General features: G+C 40.5%; 1 protein-coding gene across 1 annotated transcript in view; it reads left to right on the forward strand.

Annotated features, from left to right (window-relative positions):
* SLC27A2 (solute carrier family 27 member 2) overlaps positions 1–21,848 on the forward strand; it is a 50,276-nt gene that overhangs the window by 13,133 nt on the left and 15,295 nt on the right. Inside the window, exons 2-5 of the mRNA XM_028506369.2 lie at positions 1,371–1,580; positions 5,027–5,185; positions 7,376–7,500; positions 18,942–19,136. Coding sequence (XP_028362170.1) covers positions 1,371–1,580; positions 5,027–5,185; positions 7,376–7,500; positions 18,942–19,136 — 689 coding nt within the window. The remainder of the gene's footprint in view (positions 1–1,370; positions 1,581–5,026; positions 5,186–7,375; positions 7,501–18,941; positions 19,137–21,848) is intronic.

Genomic DNA, 21,848 nt, shown 5'->3' on the forward strand with positions numbered 1-21,848 from the left:
GGATGATGCTGTAGCCAACTGGGCTACCTGGCCAGGGCTAAACTGCTTTTTAAAAAAATTCAAAGGTATCCACTTAGACGATATTTCTTGTCTTGTTAAAGACATTATACACAAACATCTGAAAAACAAAGCATATAAGACGGCTTAGCTATGGCCTCCCCAAGGTAATTCCCTTGGATATTGAGTCACCTTCCCATTAAGAATAAGTGTATTCACTTTAGTTACCACAGTTAAGACAAGTAAGCTTAAAGGCCTTCCCATCGTACAGTTTAAGGGCACAGAAATCCAAGTAGCATGCATGAAATGTGGTTTGCATATTAAATTAGTGTCTTCAAAATTTTTCAACCTTGACTTACAGTGAAAAATACATTTGTGTGTGACCCAGTACCCACACACCAACATAACTGAAGCAAAACTTTTAAAAAACAGTAAGTACCTTTTACTAGGTGTGGTGTGCTCTGGAAATTTCTCTCTCATTATGCTTTAATTTTTAAAAGCACTGGTCACTTGAAGTGATTTTAACAACCCATTGCTGCATTGTGACCCATGCTGAAAACATGCTAGTCAGTTTTTTTTCCTCAGACCAGAGAATATGCGTATGAAACCTGGAGCTTATTTCTCAGACCAGCTGAGACTTCCTAATGGAACTACTTGTTAATAATGTGTTAAAAAAAAAAAACCCAACTTGCATCATCTTTGTTACTTAGCATGGCTCCCTTATTTTTATTTCTCCTTCCTTAAATATTTCTTTTTCCTCATTGATCCTGGGAGGCACATATTGGGAATAACTAAACTCACTTCTGGAGTATTTTGAGAAGTATACCAAATATGCATATAATTTATACATTTCTATATCTTGGTTTTAACCCATCTGTCCATTTGTTTGTACAGATTTTAACCAACCAGTTGCTGCTTATGAAAAACCATCAAAGCACCCCTGGCTGGCGTAGCTCAGTGGATTGAGCATGGGCTGCGAACCAAGGTGTCGCAGGTTCGATTCCCAGTCAGGGCACATGCCTGGGTTGCAGGCCACGGCCCCCAGCAACCCCACATTGATGTTTCTCTCTCTCTCTCTTTCTCCCTCCCTTACCTCTCTAAAAATAAATAAATAAAATCTTTTAAAAAAAAGAAAAAAGAAAAAGAAAAACCATCAAAGCCCAACCTTCCCTCAAATGTTGGAATCTTTTGATATTTTCAAATGTGGCAAATTCCATGTCTAAAAATGGGTAACTCTAAGCCTCACTTGTCATGTCTGTACATCTTAGCAAAAATTATGCTGAAAATAAAATCACGGTGAAGTTTTTTGCACCAACAGTACTTGAATGCACTCATTTAATGTGTTTGGTTTTTTTTTCTCTCACTAAATGAAGAACTGCAACAGGCTGTTGAAGAGGTGCTGCCCAGCCTGGAGAAGGACAGTGTGGCCGTCTACTACGTGAGCAGAGTGTCCAGCACAGAGGGGGTTGGCTCTTTGCTGGACAAAGTGGACGAGGTGTCAACCGAGCCCACCCCAGAGTCATGGAGGTCCGAAGTCACTTTCTCCACTCCTGCCTTATACATCTATACTTCTGGAACCACAGGTGAAAATAAGGACAGGCTTCTGAAAGAAACACACCTGCCCTGAACAAGTTAAATAGTGGGATAGGTCTTCAAATGTTCTCTTTCTTTGACAAAACTTATGAGAGAACTACTACTTCCGGGGATTTAGCTCTTTGCTTGTGGGAACTGATCTTATTTCATAGTATATCATCTCTTTAGGGTTTCTCCAAGCTATGCACAGGTCCACCTCATTGGTATGTAAAAGAGATAAGGAGGTTACCCAAAAGTTACCAACATTGTTGTGATGATGGATGAAACTTGACACTGACTAGGTTTTTGGAATTTTTTCAATGATTGCTATATTTTGATTATATTCCGAGTCCATAGGTAAAGTATAACCAGTTATAAATGGAACAACAGAGAAGACATGGGACAATAATGGGGTTGTATTTTTATAAATGTTATGATGACTATCTTCTCATGTAACACGGAGCTGGAGCTGTTTGCTGGGCTGGGGATGGGATGGCTCTCTGCTAAGACATTGTATTTTATCAAACAGGGATGCCCTCAACTGTAAGCTGCAGCACTGTTTTTAATGAGCCACTAAGAAAAAAACATGGCCAATCAACAGTGTTATTGGAACACTGCTCTATGGAACAAGCAGTAAATGTTAAGGGTAGGATGGACTAGGAGCTCTCCTAAGAGCGTTATGGCATCTTTCCATACAGTTCTCCCTCCACACTTACGAGGTGTAACCTTCTTATTCCCCAATTATAATATGTACTGCATCGCCAACAAAATGGTAGGGTGACATAGTCAACCAAATGCTTCCACTACATACAGACACTACCTTAATATATGACGCTTTGTCCTCATTTCTTAAGAAAATGGTAAAGTTAAATTGTAAACTTTGATTTGGGAAGGAATGGAGATAACATGAGCCCTTGGGTGGTGACAGGGTGTTGTAGTCTTGATGCTGGATAGACAAGCATGGAACATTTTCCCTGTGCAGGTCTGGGCAGTCCAGATGAAACCCATTTTAAGGAGAAAAAAATCAGCACTCTGTAACTGATTAATTCAGAATTAATATTTACTTGGAAGATTGGGTTAATGTTTATTTTACTTTCTTTTTTTAGATAGATATATATTTTTAAGATTTTATTTTTATTTCTTTCTTTATTTATTTTAGAGAGGGGAGGGAGGGAGAAAGAGAGAGAAACATCAATGTGTGGTTGCTGGGAGTCATGGCCTGCAACCCAGGCATGTACCCTGACTGGGAATTGAACCTGAGATACTTTGGTTCGCAGCCCGCACTCAATCCACTGAGCTTCTTCAGCCAGGGATTATTTTTCTTTCTTGTAGCTTCTGAATAAAATTTTGCTAAGTTACTCTTGTAAACACTAATTGAAAGAACTCATTTAAGCTGTTGGAGAGCAAAATGTTGTTCCTGCTCCTCAAAGACAGTCATGAGCACAGTTACATAATAGCTACCAAACATTCTTATTTCTTCATTAATACAAAATCTTAAATTAGGAAAGTTTTTGAATGTACTTCAAAGTAGCAAAGTCTTTGTATGTCCTTTTTAAAAAAATAATAATAATTCAAGGCTTTTACTATCCAGAAGATTCTTTTTCATGGTGAATACAATTGGTTTCTTGATGCTTTCTTCTATTTTTTAATATTAGTGTTGATAGGGCATTAGATACTAACACAACACCACTGTTCTGCTGTCAGAGGAAATGAAGTCTCCGTTGTGCCTACGAGGGTCATTTGCCAGCCTCATTGCTTTGCCTTGCATGGCCGTTCTGTAGGCAGTACCTGGCTAAGGTGGCATCAAGAGTTGGAGGGTCTGAGTGTACAGAGAACTGCATTGCTTTTACAAAGCCAGTTTACCCACTAAGATCTTAAACTCTAGCCCAGCCCCTTAGTAATGACTTCCTGCTCTCCTCAATTAAATTGACCTTCCATGGGGAACAGTATAAAAAGATCCTTTCAATAAAGTCTTATAAAAAAATCTTCATAAGTTATAGTTAAGAAAATATATATGTATTTAGTCATATACTAAAACTACACTGAGATACCACTTTTCGCCTTTCAGATTTACAAAAAATCTACCATTGGAGAGCACACTTTGGCAAGGCTGAGAAAACATGTACATTCATATGTTGCTGCTGGGAGAAAAAATAGAGTCAGACCTTGAAACTGGCAATGTGGCACTATCAAAATTACAAAGACATGTCTTTTGACCCTACAATCTCACTTCAGCAAATTGTCCTAAATATATGATATCATGCACAATGCAAATTACCACAGGGGCCAGGTTAGTTACTGCAGCAGCATTTGAAACAGCAAAACAGTATAAATAAATTATAATATACACATACAAAGAACTTGGTGCAACTGAGAGACAGAGAATAAATGAATGAGTCAATACGGGACATTTCTATGTACAAATGTGGACTGATCTCCAAGACACCTTGTTAAGTGGAGGGGAAAAAGTGCTTAAGAGTGTTTTTAGTTTTTAAATGGGGGAAAGGGCAAGAACATATGAGCAAATGTTCATAACTGCATATATATGTATGAGCTTCCTTATACATATGTATACATGTATACACATATATGCATATAGAATACATAAGAAATCCATAAAAGTGTTTAGGAAGGAAGGTGATGGGATGGGCAGGCTATTGACTCTCTCCGAGACTCAGCCTTCATATCTGTGGATTAGAGAATATAACTCTACTTATTAATTATGAGAATTAAGTGAAATTTTGAAGATGTCTTGCGAAGTAGTAGGCATAGAGCAGAAATCCAATAGCCATTTGTTCCTTTCTCTGAAAATTGCTACTGTAGTAACCGTATAACACAGAGGTTGGTGAACTCTGGCCAGTGAGCCAACTATAGCACCCCCAGCCCCCTACCCCACACACCTGTTTCCATAAATACTTTTATTGTGTCAGAGCCACATTCATTCCTTTATGTCAGTGATTTTCAACTGGTGTGCTGCAAGAATTTTTAAAACATGCAATACCTAACTACTCAGTCAGGGACACTGACCTCTTCCCTTAGAGTGTCAAATGAAAAGTGACAACAGCCCACACAGTAGCTGACTGGTGTGAAAATTATACCTGTTTTTTTTTTTTTGTCAGATCAGCAAAAATATATATATTTTTGATGTGACACAGAATTTTGGTAATTAGTTTATGTGTGCCATGAGATAATCGTTGCCTTATGTGTTTAGCTGCTATTGGCTGCAGCAGAATAGCAGAATTGAGTAGCTGTGACAGAGACTGTGTGATCCTGCAAAGCCTAAAATATTTACTGTCTGGTCATTTACAGAGAAAATTGGCGGTTCCTGGTCTAACGAATCATGGCCCTCTCCTCTGCAATTCTCTAACCACTGGATGATGAGTTTTCATATGCAGACCACGTGTCTGCGAATGGCCGATCTTGGCTCACTCATGCCTTCTCTTGTATCTTTGCAAAGGTTTCCCGAAAGCTGCGGTGATCAATCATCAACGCATATGGAACGCAACCTTCCTCTCTTCTCTAAGCGGGGTGAACAAAGATGATATCATCTATATCACTCTGCCCTTGTACCACAGTGCTGCGCTTCTGATCGGCGTGCATGGAAGTATTGTGGCTGGTAAGCTTTTTCTCTCCACAAAGCATTTGAGGTCAGTACACATTCGCACATACTCGTAAGAAAAAGTAATTCAAATGTGGCTGCTCTCCTGTGTGCTGGGAAGTTGTTTACTTCTATGTTAATAACAAAGCTATTTGCCTCACACACTGCAAGCAGGTATCTAAAATACTTTCTATTTTTTTCATGCCTGCTTATCTAGTAGTATACTGCTATAATTGTTCAGTATGTCAAGGAGAAAACTCTTTTAAAATATTTGAGGTTTTTATCAAGGTTAAGATTTTTGATTCTCATATGCCATAAATAATTCTCTGACATCATTTTCATCTTCAGAAATCTGCATGTGGGCCTCCATCAGCATCCAATGTGAACTTGTCCTTCTGTTGTCCCCTTTGTCCTTTATTCTTCCCTATTCCCAAGGCTCCTCAGCTCCAGTCAGAGCACCTGGCTTGTCACCTCTTTTCTTTCCTTTCCTTCTCAGACTTTACCATTCCAATCAGAGTTGCCATTCTCTCTTCTTTCATCAGGGTTGATGCCCACCTTCATATGTAAGGCTCAGTCTAACATCCACCTCCTCCAGGAAATCATCTATAATGCTCTAAGCTAAAAAACTGAATTTTTTCTTCTCATGTGGTATTTTATTATAAATAATAATATGTGTGTATACACATGTATATGTATACACACATATACATATACAATTGGAAAAGCCTCTGGAAAAGCCCCTGCTTCTTTCCCTCATGAACTTCCTGAGCAGCTATAAAACAGCCCCACCTCAGCTTCCAAATCTGAGAAATCCCTGAGCCTCATCATATTGCTGGGCCTTTTAAGAACAGCGTGACTCTGAGGGTCCCAAACGGGCAATTCAATTGCTTACACATTTGCTTAAGCAGCAAAAATGCATGCTACAGAATTAAAAATAATATTTTAAAAAATGTATCCTCTTTGAAAACATTGGACTTTTGTAGGAGTATAAATAAACTAATAACATAAAAAATATTTGAGCTTACTTCACTCTGCTACATTTCATGTTTCTAATTAGGTAGAATATGATAGATACGTTATTTTTACCCATTGAGCTAGTCTCCTATCGCTACTGTAACAAGTTATCACAAACTCAGTGGTTTGAAAAACACAGATTTATTCTCTCACTGTTTTGAAGGTCAGAAGTCCTAAAATCAAGGCATCAGCAGAGCTGCCTTCCTTCTGGAAGCTCCAGGCTAGAATCCATTTCCTTGCCTTTTCTAGCTTCTAAAGGCTGCCTGCTTTCCTTGGCTCATGGCCCCTTCTTTCGTCTTCAAAGCCTATCACTCCAACCTTTTGTTTCCATCATCCCATTTCCTTCTGCCCTGGACCTTCTTGCCTGCCTCTTATAAGGCCCCTGGTAATTTACACTGGGCCCACCCGGATAATCCAGGATAATCTTCCCAGCTCGGAGTCCTTAACTTAATCACATCTGTACAGACCCTTTTACCAAGTAAAGTGGCACACTCACAGCTTCTATGGATTAGGATGTGAACATCTTTGGGAACCATTATTCTCTCTACCTCCCCCAACAAAGAAAAATTCACCTGCTTGCTCAAGAACCTGGCTCTCCATTGCCCACAAAAATCAAGTCTGGTTCCTCCATCTGGCACTTCCAAGCTCTCCATGATTGCACCCCTAAGCTGCTTCTCCAAGGCCATCTTTCATGACCCCCTCACACTTCCCCGCCCCGTTACAGGCCCGCTGAGTCTTGGCCATCCTCCAACACCCTCTGGCCTTTTCTGTCTGTGTGTTCATGCCTGCAATTTGTCTGCCTGCAATTCCCTCATCTTTCTCCATATTCATTTCTTAAGAGCTAATTCAAATCCTACCTCTTTCAAAAAATGTCTTTCTCGGCCCTTGTGCAAGCAGAATTAATGTGTATACACACACTCATATTCCTTCAGGGGCTCATTTGAACCTCTTATTTATTGCACACTGACTTTTATTAGAAAGAATTTTTATGTGTCTTTTTCTGACTAGATTGGAAGCTCCTATATGACAAAACAAAGTCTCATTTGGGTTTGGGTTCTTTTTTGCATTGAATATGATTGGTACTCAACACTTAAGAATACAATATTTAAGTTTCTACCTTTCAAAGTGGCTAATATAATTGGGGAGGTGTTTTGTAGCACTTTTTTGCTAACACTTTCTATGTCTTCTTTGCAGGTGCTACTGTTGTTTTGCGGAACAAATTTTCAGTCAGCCAGTTTTGGGATGACTGCCGAAAACACAATGTCACTGTCATTCAGTACATCGGCGAACTGCTTCGGTACTTGTGTAATTCGCCCCAGGTAACTCCCCACGTTTCATTATCTTTCTGAAATGGATAAAATGGGCATTCAAGTCACTCTGGGTCATGCTTGGCTGCGGTGGATTCCCTATATATGTTTTTATTTTGGACTACAACTGTTTGTCACCACAAAGTTCTGGGCGCCCCTGCTAGATGACAGCTGCTATTAATATTATTATTCCCTCTCTTTGTCTGTGTTTTCATCATCTTACCCTCTGCTGTCCTCTCTGCCTGTTTAAAGCCTATTCACTTTCAAAGCTCGGCTTGAATGATGCCCTATATGTTAAACCTACTTGGGTCACTCCAGCGAAAGTCATTACTCCCCAGCCAGCCTCATTTGATTCCTACCTACCAGTGTGTCCTGGCCACATTGCAGGTGTTTGTCTTCATGTCTCCCATTCTCCCTAGGATGGAAAATCTTTGATGGCCTGGACCACATCTTGTCTCCTGGCCCTGTCTGATACCAAAGGCATTCAGGAAATGTATTTAATGCTGCTTAATGAATAAATCCCCATGTGGCTTTTGAAACCATCCAACTAAGTCTGATGGTTTGGAACAGATGCCCCAAGGTAACCCCAGGGGCCTTGGATCTACCTTGTTTGCACATGCCCAGATATTCTGGTGGAGCCTTTTGGGAACACAAGTTCTGCCCAGTTCCTCAGCTCTCGCCGGAGATATATAGCAGCCTGCCTGGGGGCCGAATCACGATTCCTCAGCAGTGACACTTCTGACGTTTTAGGTCCCTTCATTCTTTGCTGTGTGGACTTTCTCAATGCACTGTAGAATGTTTAGTAGCATCTTTGGCTTTTACCCAGGACATGCCAGTAGTGCCCTCCCCTCTGCCCCTACACCATGATAGTCAGCATCTTCAAACACTGCCAGGCGTCCCCAGGGAAGACAAAATCATCCTCAGCTGGGAAACACTAGGCTAGAAAATGCAGTCAATTCACCAGAGTCCTGCTTCCTTTAATCTTTTCACTCCTCATAGGAAAGCAGCCAAAGAATCACTAGGTTGATAAAATGCTCTTTATAAGCAAACATCTGTTACATTCAACTGATATAACAGCTGCTGTGTGGCATAGAAAGAAGTGTCAGAAGCTCTTGTCCCAGTCGTCTCACTCAGTCTCTGCCCACACCGAGCCTCATGAGAGGCTCCTCCTACTGACAATCAGACGTATCACCCTGCCTCCTACCCTTCATCCCACAGGTTACCGCTTTTCACATCACTGCCACCTCTGCCACAGTGCAGGCTTACATGACTGTCGTCTGTCTCCCCGCAGTTAAATGAACGCTCCACGCACCAGGGACTTTGTTTGCTGCCAGATACCCAGGACTAAGATCGGTACCTGGCAAGTCCTAGGCATCCACAAATTTTGCTGAATGAATCTCTAAATTCTTACCACTGAAAGATATATAATTAAGTTAAAGGAGGTAATATGTTCCCCCAAAATGTTTGGGCTTTTGCACTTATTCAGATTTGGGAGGCAGATTCAAAGGATCCTATGGGGGTCATAACTACCTGTGAGCTGGGTTAAAACGTTTTCTACAGTAATTTCTGCTGATGTCATTATTGAAATTTTTTCACATTAGTATTCTACCTGGTCCTCAAGATTGCATTCTCTTAAAGCCCAGAAATTCATATAGTGCCCTTCTGTTGGGCTTTTCTTTTCTGCCTTAAAGGTACCTCCTTGTTAGATAGAACTTTCCTAAGGGAGGGCATGTTATTTCTCTTATTTCTAATGGGATCTGCCTTTCAGCTTGAGGAAAAGAAGCATGTTTGCATGTAGCCCTTTCAGTCTCACACACATACACACACTTCCACCTTTCTCTTTCCTCTTAATGTTGTCTCAGATGCTGAGACAGTTCGGAGTTTTGTATCTTCAAAATATAGTTTGATGTATAATTCATGGATGACCTGAAATCTAGTAGATTTGGAGTTCCTATTTGCCCTTGCTTCCCACCCCCACCCCTGAATTCTGATTTGTCTGCAAACTACTTAAAAGAATTATAAAAATGATCAGGGTTACAATACTGCCCAAAAAAAAAAAACCCAAAAAACCTTCCTTTAAGGATTTTTTTTTTAAAAGAGAGGATCTTACACATAGAAAACCCTAAAGACAAAAGGGAGCCCTAACTGGTGTGGCGCAGTAATGCGTCAGGTGTTGTGCTGCAAACTGAAAGGCTATTGGCTTGATTCCTGGCCAGGGCGCATGCTTGAGTGGCAGGCCAGGTCCCTGATGGGGGACGTGCAAGAGGCAACTGATCAGTGCTTCTCTGGCACATCAGTGTTTCTCTGTCTTTTTCCCTCTTCCTTCTCCCCTCTCTAAAAGTAAATAAATAAAATCTTTTTTAAAAATACACAAAAAAAGGAACTGTTAAAACCAATCAATTCAGCAAGGGAGCAGGGTTCAAAGTCAACACATAAACATCAGTTTCATTTCAATACACTAGCAAAGGACAATCTTAAAAGGAAATTACAAAAACAATTCCATTTACAATCGCATCAGAAAAAATAAAACACTTAGGAATTAACCAAGGAGGTAAAAGACTTACGTAATGAAAACTACAAAACATTTGCCGAAAAAATTAAAGAAGATATAAACATAAATGTAAACACGTCACATGTTTATGGATTGAAAGATGTAACATACTGAAATGTCATACTACCCAAAGCAATCTATGCATTCAATTCAGTCCCTATCAAAATCCCAGTGATGATTTTTGTAGAAATAAAAAGAATCCTAAATTCACATGGGTTTTCAATGGACCATAAATAATCAAAGCAATCTTGAAAAAGAAAAACAAAACTAGAGGAGTCACACTTTCTGATTTCAAAACTTACTACAAAGTTATACTAATCGAAACAGTGTGTTACTAACATAAAAACATATAGATCAATGGAATAGAATAGAAGGCCCAGAAATAAACTCTCATGTATATGGTCAAATGATTTTTGACAAGGGTGCCAAGATCATTCAATGGGGAAAGGAGAGTCTTTTCAACAAATGGTGCTGGGAAAACTGAATATCCGCATGCAAAAGAATGAAGCTGGGCCCTTACCTGACACTATCTATTTGCGTATACAGAAATTAACTGAAAATGGAGCAAAGAACTAAATTTAAGACCTGAAACAGTAAAACTCTTAGAAGAAAACATAGGACAAAACTTCACAACATTGAATTTGACAATGATTTCTTGAATATGACAACAAAGGCAACAAAAGAAACATTAGACAAAGTGGACCTCATAAAAATTTTTAAATTATTTGCCTCAAGGACACTATCAACAGGGCAAAAAGGAAACCCACAGAATGGGAGAAAATACTTGCAAATCATTTATCTGATAAGGGATTCATAGCCAGGATATATAGAGAACTCCTAAAACTCAACAACAAAAATATAATCTGATGCAAAAATAGGCAAAGGACCTGAATAGATATTTTTCTGAAGAAGATATACAAATGGCAATAAAAACATTTAAAATATTCAATGTCACTAAGTATTAGAGAAACACAAATCAAAACTCTAATGATATACCACTTCACACCCATTTGGATGACTACTACCAAAAAAAAAAGAACGGAAAACAGCAAGCATTGGTAAAGATGTGGAGAAATTGGAACCCTCTGTACTCTTGGTGGGAATGCAAAATAGTACAGTTACTATGCAAAACAATGTGGCAGTTCCTCAAAAAATTAAAAATAAAGTTACCATGTGATCCAGTAATTCCACTTCTGGGTACATATCCAAAAGAATTTAAAGCAAGATTTGAAAGAGCTATTTGTACACCATGTTCACAGTGGCTAAAACATGGAATCAATCTACGGAATCAATCATCCACTGATGGATGGATGGATAACCAAAAAGTAGTATATAAATATATATACACAATGGAATATTATTCAACCTTAAGAAAAGAAGGAAATTCTGCAATATGCTATGACATAGATGAAGCTTGAGGACACTATGTTAAGTGAAATAGCCAGTCACCAAAAGACAAACACAGTATGATTCCACTTACATGAGGTACTTAGAGTAGGTAAAACCACAGAGACAGAAAAGTAGAATGGTGGCTGGGTGAGGGAGGTAGTGGGAGTTATTGTTTAATGGGTACAGAGTTCCATTTTTACAAGACAGAAAGAGTTCTGGAGATGGATGGTGGTGATGGTTGCACAACATTATGAATGTGTTAATACCACCAAGTTGTATACTTAACAATGGTTAAGATGGTAAATTGTGTTATGGGTGTTTTACCACAATTTAAAAGAAAAATAGATTATGCTAGGAAGCCCAGATATCTGTGGATTTAAATGGAGCTTAAAGAAAGATGGTATTAAATGGACTTCTCAAACAAAAGTGGATAAAAACCAGAGCTAATGGTGGAAGGCTCTGGACCAATGTAATCAGGCTCTTTCTCAGCCTTAGCGCTGCCTCAAATAGACCTTCTTTGGGGTGGCTGACACCACCAGCCCCCAACATGGATATCAGGGAGGCAACACTTGCCTTAGCTAAGCATGTGAATGAGATGACAACCTTCCACAGATGTGGCCTGGCTCCTTGGGAAAACCTGAGGTAATGCTTCTCCTCGCTCTTCCTAACAGTAGTCAGTAGCTCCTCTGGTAGGGCCAAGGACTGGGGAGGAATGCTTCCAGCCACCCTTAGGGGAGGAGTTCATATTTGGCTCAAGGGACTTAACATAGTGCTTAAGAGCAAGGACTCAAGTCACCAAGCCTGACTCCTGACTCTACCCTTCCAGCTAGATGCTTAACCTTTCTGAATCTGTTTCCCAGCAGCCAACGAGGGAAATAACCATACCTACCTTACAGGAGGCTGTAAAGGCAAAAGGAGATGATATATATAAAGCATGTAGCAAAGCACCTGACACTTAGTAAGTACTCATCAGATGGTAGTAGCCATTAATATCATTATTTTTGGTGCTTAAGGGTATATAGCTCATAGTAGGTGCTCCATACATATTCACTGAATGAATCAAAAAAAAAAAAAAAAAAAAAAAAAAAAAAAAAAAACCTCTGCCAGGCATACACAAAGGAAGAAATAAGAGAGGGCATTCAAATTAGTCACTCTCATATACTATTGAGAGGGGGTGGATAGCAAAGCTATTGACTTACTTAGGTGATTTTATAGTAGTGTTGTTGAACAGTCTTTGTCTATTTATTTACCTGTCTTCACTCATTACATTTCAGGCTAACTTAGCTCAGAGCACCTGCTTAATGGTGAAAGGCTAGTTTAGTTGGTTTCCTGCCTTGGGCAGTTGTCTGCTCCCATCTTTCTTACATCATTGCTTAAAAAGACAGTGTCATTCAGTGTTCCAATTATTTATTGGAGCAGGATACATCTAAAGCTGAGTGTTTCTCTACTCCAATTAGTACTGAAGCTACAGGCAGGGGCCCAAATGAGGCTTTGTCCAGCCTGCTGGGAGCGGGACCCAGGTGAGAGGAGAAACAGGAGGAAGAAGGAACCAGAAAAGGGTTCCAGGAGCCACACATTGAAGGCATGATATTAGGAAGGTGAAATAAGATAACTCAGAACTCTGAAACAGCTGAATAAACCCAGCTTACCCCCTAGTGTTATCTGCCATTCTTTAAAATTAGGTAACCTCTGTAGTCCTTTCCCAGACCAAAATTTCTGTCTCTGTATCCCTTCCATTCTGACAGCAGAATGGAGAAGTATGTTACAGCACAGTGGAGAGTGACCAGTTTGACCTGCAGGAGCCAGGATAGGGACAGGCCAGGGGAAAGAGGGAAAGAGCAGAATCAGGGAAGGTTTGTGACAGAAGGTGAGTTTTGAAGGATGCAGAGACGTTTTCCAGCCATGCAGGGAAAGAAGGGCCTCCGGTTGGCTGGAACGCGTGTGCGGAGGAGTGGAACAAAGGAGCTGGCACGCTGGCAACTGCAAGTGGTGTGGCAGCAGGTGGGACTGATGGACTGGGCCTTTGCTGAGAACTAATTGTGACTGCGACAAAGCACCACCAAAGGGCCTTTCATGGGAGAGTGATGTGAAGGATGGTGTTTTTAGATGGTTCTTTGGCTGCAATTGGAAGATACACTGGAGGGAGAAAGGCCTCTTCTGTGAAGCAGAGAGGTCTAGCTTCACCCTTTCCTCTAGTGGGTGCTTTCTTCTCTCCCCAAGGAGCCAGGCTGAGGCCTAGCATATTCATTGTTAGCATGGTAAGAACACAGACTTAGGAATTTTTTCTAAGATCATGAATACCTTCTGCCCTTTCACCTCTTGGAAGTCTCCCCAAAACCAAGAGAACAAGAAAAAAACACACAAGCTCCATTGTCTTAGAAAATGAGACATTGCATCAGGGAACTCCGTAGTCCAAAGCTGATTATGGAGGTGACCGACATCACAGGAGGGAGGGGAAACTTAAGCAGCAGGTGCCAACAGGAAGGAAATTGGAGACACCAAACACAACTGAAGATGGGATTGGGTATCAGGCTTGAAAACAGGAGGACTTTTGAAAGTAAAAGTCTGTGCAGGAAACAGCTAGACCTGCTGCTTTCCTCTGCCACCCTTAGAGGAGATAGGGGATTTATTCTCTGACAAAGACCTAGAAAGGCTTTGAACTCAAGGACCCCAAGAGTAGAGCAGGAAAGGGGTGAGGCACTGAAAATAGAGATTGAGTCAGTATTTATTTACTGATCAGGGAAACCCCAGCTCCCTTTCCCTGTACAGTTTTGAGACCTCCAGTAGCCAGTTTATACTTGTAGGCAAGAGATGGAGGAGGGTAATTCTTAGCAAGAACTCAACTTTCCCAAAAAAGAAGCTGGACTTTGGTGCACTGGGCCATCACCAGACAGTGCGGCCCACATGAAAATAGTGCCCCCCACCACACAAAGCTGCTCAGACATCATTTAGTTGCCTTATTTCCAAATACAAACAGACACTGAGGATCAGCAGTCGCCGGAGGAAAGCCTCCAACAGGAAAGATATTTGAAGAAAAAAAGAAGCAGCATCCATTCAAACAGCACCCCCACAAACACTTACCAAAACCTGTAATTAATATCCTCAGAGAGGTTAGAGAAGATGTTATATCTACAAAACAAGAGCAGTATGCTGTTGAAGAGAAGAATAAGACCTCCTGAAAAATAAAAATATGATTTAAAGCTTTTTTAATTCATAGAAAGTTTGGAAGATAAAGTTAAGAAATCTTACAGAAAGTTGGAGAAGATAAAGTGATGGGCATGAGGGGAGATGAGATAATAAAATTAGAATATCAATCCAAAAGATCCAATATCTCATTAATGGGAAATCAGGAAAAGAATAGAGAAAATGCAGAGGAGGAAATTATCAAAGAAATAATACAAAAAAAAATTTCTGAGAGACGGATTGGAAAAGTCGATAGAGGACCCAATAAAAACCATGCCATGACAAAATGTAAGCCTACCACACAAAGAGAAGGAAAAGATTCTGTAAGAATAACATTTCACTTGCCAACAACACTGCAAGTTGGAGGACAAAGGAGCAGTGCCTTCAAAATACTAAGTAAAAATTGTTGCTTAAAAAATTGTTGATCAAATTATTGGTCAAGTGTACAATAAGAATAGTTTCAGACATTCAAAGTCTCAAAATAATTTACCTCCAATACACCCTCCTTCAGGAAATTACTAGAGAAAGTATTCCACCCAGACAGGAGAGTGAAGAGAGAGAGGTGAAGACATAGGACCCAGGAAAGAGCGGCAAGAGGAATCCCCAGACCTGGGGAGCAGCTGGTCCAGACTGGAGCCAAAGGCTGAAGGGAACATAATGGAAATTACATCATCTGATTGATTGCACCACATGGAAATTTCGCTTAGAGACTGTCGGGTGGTGCGAAAAGACCTACAAAGAGAAACTAAGAAAACAAAGAAAAAGGGCAAGGAGGCCATTGATTCCAGGAGAAGCAAAAAGGTATTCAAGAATGTGCTAATAGTATATTATTTAGCTCATCAATAGTATATTATGAGCAAAGTGATATGAGCACTGAATATTGCTTTAACCAAAATTATGATATTGGGAAAATGGAAGAGAGCATAAGTCTCATCTAGTCCAATAGTACACCAATAAATAATGTCTAAATTTGATTAATCAAAAAATAGCAGTATAAGCATTTAATTTAGAAATCAGAGGATAAGAAACAGCTACAAGAATTAAAAGTGCCTCTGGGTAGTAAGTAGGGGCAAAGGATGAGGACAGAGAAGTAGAATGAACAGCTTTCTTCATTTAAGAGCCTTTCAGTTCTATTGGATTCTTAAACCTGTGTGTGTCATTATTTTTTTTTAATTAAGAAAAAGAGCACTCTCTGAAGTCACAAAGGTTTGGATTTGAATCTTGGAGCAATCATGTTGCTACCTGTGTGACTTTGGCAAAGTATTTTAACCCTCACAGGCTTCGTTTTTGTTTTTGTTTTTCAATTGTCATATAAAAAGAAATGCTTTATTACCATTCACATTTTTAAATGTTTTTATTAAATTTAGTGGGGTGACATAAGACAGTACAGGTCAAATGTCTGGCACGTAGTAAAGCCCTCAAAGTTTTTTGCTTCCTCTAAGTACCTGGTACCCTATATTCCTCTCTGGATACCCTCTCGCCCTTCACCAGTCACCAAATCCCAATGTGGACTTAAATCCCTCCAGGTGTGTTTGCATGTTGCAGCTTACCTCCAAGGTGGAAGGAATACAAGGTTTGATCCTTATTTTAAAAAACTGAGCCAGGTGACCCTTGACCTAAAATACGGGTAGTTCTTTTGAGGAGGGGCTTTGGTAATGTGAAAACACCATTTCTTCTTTGGGAAAGGAAACTCAAGTCGTAGCTGATACTCTCAGCCACTGGGAGTGAAAGCCTGCTTGAGATCCAGCCACCTCAGAAGGCTCCGGGATCTGGTGGTTTGTGTCCACAAACATTTCCAGCCTAGAGCCTTAATCCCTTCTGCTGATGTAATAAGATCCCTCGGTTTATAGTGAAAACTGAGCCTGCAGTATTGTGCCTATGACCCAGCTACCTGCCACCCACAGCTACACCTGTGAGGCTGGCCCACTTCCCAAACACCCAGGGCACCTGCAGCCACCTGCACCCTCCTCCCTGCCTTTGTGCTGTTGTACAGGGAAGTCGAGGGTTTCCTGGTGGAAGTTACTTCTCTTGCTGCAGGGATTGCACTATATGCAAGGCCGAGGCCCCAGTACTGTGGATGACATAGAAATATGCTTGGCCTCAAAGGCATTTACTATTGAACAGGGGAGACAGATAGATGGTCAGCACCCATTAGACAAAATGAACTAACAGGGTGATTGTGGACTGCATGTGGAATAAGGAGGGTCTTGGGTTTACACGTGGGAATGCCACTTCGGAGCTTCTCACACAGAACTGGGAGCAGCTAAGCCCCAAGTCAGTTAGTTACTTTTAAGCAAAAGTAAGTGTTCTTCAAATACATATGATGCTTTATTCCTAGAGTGGCAGTGAGGGTCAGCAGTGGTGGGGCCTGAGGGTGCTTCCTGAAAAGCTGACAGTTGTTACCAAGAACAGCAACTTATGGACAGACAAGGTGACCATACAATTCATCATCCAAACAGAGACACTCGAGAGTACAAGGAGTGCAAAAGCACATCCGGACCACAGGCATGGCAAACCAGACATATGGTCTCATCACTGAGAGGTACTTAGTAATTATAAAAGGGAGTAGATTCAGCGACCTATGGACCGAGGGCTCATGCGGGTCCAAAAGGCTTTTCAGGTACTCTCCAACACTCCCCCATTAGATTGTAAGTGCCTTTGAGGCTAAATATACTCCTGTTAGTATCCACAGTGCCTGCCACGGATCTGTATACATTTCTTCCTCAGTAACATTGCTTAAGGGGTCCAGGCTTTACCAGTAGCCAGTGTCTGTCCACCCCTCTGGTTGGGATTCCTGAAAAAGTTTCACCACCTGAGTTTCAACCAAGAAGATACTCAAAATTAACTGCATATGTGCTGCTCCCCTGGTCCCTTGGCTCCTCCCACATGGAAACCAATCCAAGGTTTGTTTTGCTTTGGTTGATGACTGCCCTATCAAACGCCCTCCCCTTTATGGGAGAATGGCCATTCTCTCTCTTTGAACATTTATCTTCAAAGAGAGACTCTGATTCCTAAACCACAGCACAGTGGGTTCACAGATAGCAAATAATATATACTCTTTAGAGCATTTGCTCTTTTTTAAATTTTATTTATTTATTTATTTATTTATAGAGAGGGAAGGGAGGGAGGGAGGGGAGAGAGAGAGAGAGAGAGAGAGAGAGAGAGAGAGAGAGAGAAACATCAATGTGCGGTTGCTGGAGGTCATGGCCTGCAACCCAGGCATGTGCCCTGACTAGGAATCGAACTTGCAACACTTTGGTTCGCAGCCCGCGCTCAATCCACTGAGCTACGCCAGCCAGGGCAGCATTTGCTCTTTTAAGCAAACAACTATTCAATCAAAGAAATGTAAACTTGTTGTTTGAGGACAGTCCTAGTTACCTAGCGGTTTTACCCCATTCCATTTGGTTTTCTGTTAAAGATTATAGAGTTACAAAACTTGCCAGTTGAAAATTATACTCATTTATTTACCTGGCTCTCCCCCCAGGCCATGGTCTCCTTTAGGACATCAATTGCCTTATTAATATAAAAGATCATTGAAATGACCATAAGATTAGACATATTTGCAGAGGCCCCACAAAGGTTATGGTTGAATGGAACACAAGCCAGTCTTAACCCCCCCTCTCCCGCTGACACAAGCTCTGCTTTAGTTCTCACACCCAGAACAGCTTTTCCTTTATGATTTTTATTTACAGCCCAGTACACTCCTCCCAGGCCACCTGAGGCCATTGGGAGCCGGGTCCTCCCACTCTTCCCTTCCCGTCTCAGCAGGACAAGTTTCATTGGCTGAGTCTGTTAAATGAGGAGATGATCAAGATGGTTCTTTCCAGCTTCTCAGGCCCTCACATTATTGCTATTTATGGCTCTCTGGGAAATGATTGTCTTTCTCTTTGGACCGTGTTCCCAGTTTTCTTCTCCCTTGTCAGATGAAAATCGTTACTTCAAATTGTTTTAGTCTCTGGCAGATCTTTGCCATGTGGCTCCTCCTTTCCAGCAATTCAGTGAGATTCACTAGTTCCCTCAATAAAACGATGTATACACTGTTCTAGCTTCAGGTTGGATATGGATTAAATGTTGGCATCACTTAGCTCTGTCAAATTGTCTCACCTTGCCTCTTAAAAACCAAAATGGGAGAATCTGACAGCTACCTGTTGGCCCATACTGTGTGCATTGGGGTGAAAAGGAGGAGTTCCATATGTGGGTAACAGAAAAGGTGTGCACTAAGGTGAATCTGTAACCAACACAAATATATAGAAACATAAAAGCAATTGTTAATATGTAAGTATAGTCTCTAGAGATATTTCCATGTGGTGTCCTTCTCTTCCTACAACAGAAACCAAACGATCGTGATCACAAAGTGAAACTAGCATTAGGCAATGGCTTGCGAGGAGATGTGTGGAGAGAATTCATCAAGAGATTTGGGGACATTCACATTTTTGAGTTCTATGCTGCCACTGAAGGCAATGTCAGCTTTACAAATTATACAGGAAAAATTGGTGCTATTGGAAGAGTAAACTACCTACAAAGAGTAAGTACATTGAAAAATGAGAGTGTATATTGCCAGTTTTCAGAATAGACATTTCTTAAAAGCTATGTCATCATGATGTTATTGTCAGAATTTCACAAAGCATCAGAGCTGTGGTCCATCCATAATCACCAAGAGAGGTTTTGCTCAGTCTCTGTAACAAGGACCTCAATAAGATAGGTTGCTCTAATTTGGAAATCTTAATTTCAGTGATTAGCAATCCATTATGCCTTTGCCATCTGCAATTCAGGTAAAGTATTCATGATGTCATTTATACTTGCATATGATAAAACACCTGAAGGTTACCAGTTGCATAAGTGTACTGTACTCTGTGAAATGGTAAAATATGGTATTTACTTTGCTTTCTTTTTTTTCAAATTATAAGAGACAGTTTGTTTAGAAAGTTACAGAGGTCATAGTAGTGAGACAGCTGGGCTGTGTAGGTTCAGGAAACAAGCTACAGAAGCAGGAGAAGGGCCCTTGGAACTTGGGAGAGAGAAAGGCAAGGGTAATGCACCTGAGGGGAAGAAGAGGAGGAGGGGAAAGGCGTGGGCATGCTCCAAGAGGGACTGTGCTATTGGGTCCTTCCTCTTGAGGGTTTTAAAGGCTGGAAGTTTAAGGGAGGTCTTAGGGGAGGATTCAATAGAATATTCATGAGCTTTATGCTGTTGTGTTAAAATGAGATTTTTTTCCTCTGACTTCCATCCTTGGGTGTGGTTGGCACTAACTGAATTTCTTTTATCTATCTCCCAGAGTAGGGTAATTTAAGCTATTTACCCTCTGATTGGGAGGAGAAGTGTAAACCATTTACTCTTAAGTGTCCTTGGTTAGGGAATCTAGGATTCTACTATTTACTAGATGGTTGTAAACTGCTTGGCCATTTAACTATCTGTCCCAGTTTCCCTATTCCACTTGTCCTGGTTTACTAGCCTGTCTCAGTCCCTGCTCAGAGACTTCCATCCCTAGAATCTTTTAGAGAAAATGAGGGAAGACAGTTGGTCTTCAGTACCTGCTTCTTCCTCACAAGGGCCACAGTTCCTGCCTGTGCAGGGTATGGAAGTCTCTCCCCGCCTGATCTAAGGAAGGACAAGGGTGTGGAACCCAAGACTGGAACAGAGAGGCTGATATCCTAGGATTCTTCCAAACTAGGGATGGGAGGGAATCCCTGAAGCAAGATCATCATGATAAGGAATTGTTGTATCCAGAAACAAAATTGGTAAATTGCTCCATATTTTACTGACTTAATTACAATGGTTCTGAAAGTAAGTCAGTTCAGTCAAATTGTCAGGAGGTATTGATGCAGATGGGCTCCCAAAGTGAAAATCTATATTGTGTAAATAAGTAGTTGAGTATTTAATAAGAGGTATGCCTATGAAAACAGAAGGAAAAAGATAAAGGTTAATGATTGGAGGAAATTGCAAACCAGGTTCTGAGTATGTAAGGCTATCAGTTGAACAGATCAATAGCTTGTAGAGCCCCTGGGGCACAAAGGTTGACTTGCTTTTAGACCTTCTGGAGTCACTAGGTCATGCATTCCAGTTCCTGGAATAATGCTTTCTACAAACATAAATCACTTAATCCTATCAACTATAACTACAGCTAAAACCTTTAACTCTGGAGTTCCCCCATCATATTGTATTCTGTGTTCACCACCTCAAGTCATGTCTCTATCACCATTTATCCCCCCTTTACCCTCGCCTGCCTCCCCCCACCCCCATTTCCCTCTGATAATGACCATACTGTTGTCTCTCTGTGAAATTTTTGGGTTTGGGTTGTTTGGAGTTTTTTTGTTTGTTTGTTTTTTGCTTAATACCTTCAGCTTTTTTTTTTTTTACACAGCCCCCAGATCTGCTCCCCTCTGACAGCTATGAGTTTATTGGTGTTTTGTTAGGGTATTTTGTTCATTAAATTCCACATACAAGTGAAATTATATGGTACTGTACTTTTCTTTCTCTGACCAACTTGTTTCATTTAGCATAATGTTCTCCAGGTCTATCCACACTGTCATAAAAGTACAACCTCCTTCTTTTTTACCGCTGAGTAGTACTCCATTGTGTAAATGTGGCGCAACTTTTTTATCCACTCATCCACTGATGGGCAATTGGGCTGCTTCCATATCTGGGCTATTGTAAATAATGCTGCAATGAAACTAAAGGTGCATGTATTCTTTTAAATTAGTGTATCAGATTTCTTTAGATATATTTCAAAAGTGGAATTGGTAGGTCATAAGGCAGTTCCATGTGTAACTTTTTGAGGTAACTCCATACCATACCGTTTTCCACAGTGCCTACACAAATCTGCATTCTGACCAAAAATGCACAAGTGTTCCCTTTTTTCCACATCCTCACCAAAACTTGTTGTTTATTGATTTATTGATGATAGCCATTCTGACAGGTATGAGGTGATATCTCACTATGGTTTTAACTTGCAATCCTCTGATGATTAGTGATACTGAGAATCTTTTCATATGTCTATTGGCCATTTGTATGTCCTCTTTGGAGAAGTGTCTACTCAGATCCTGCCCTTTTTTAAATTGGATTTTTTTGTTTGCTTTTTTTTTGGTATTGTGTAAGTTCTTTTTAAATTTTGGATATTAAGCCCTTAGCAGATTGATGAATATGTTTTCATATTCAGTGGGTTTTGTTTTCATTTTGTTGATGGTTTCATTTGCTGTACAAAACCTTTTCAGTTTGATTTAGTCCTATTGATTTTCCT

The sequence above is a fragment of the Phyllostomus discolor genome, chromosome 1 (assembly GCF_004126475.2).
Source record: "Phyllostomus discolor isolate MPI-MPIP mPhyDis1 chromosome 1, mPhyDis1.pri.v3, whole genome shotgun sequence".
NCBI lineage: Eukaryota > Metazoa > Chordata > Mammalia > Chiroptera > Phyllostomidae > Phyllostomus > Phyllostomus discolor.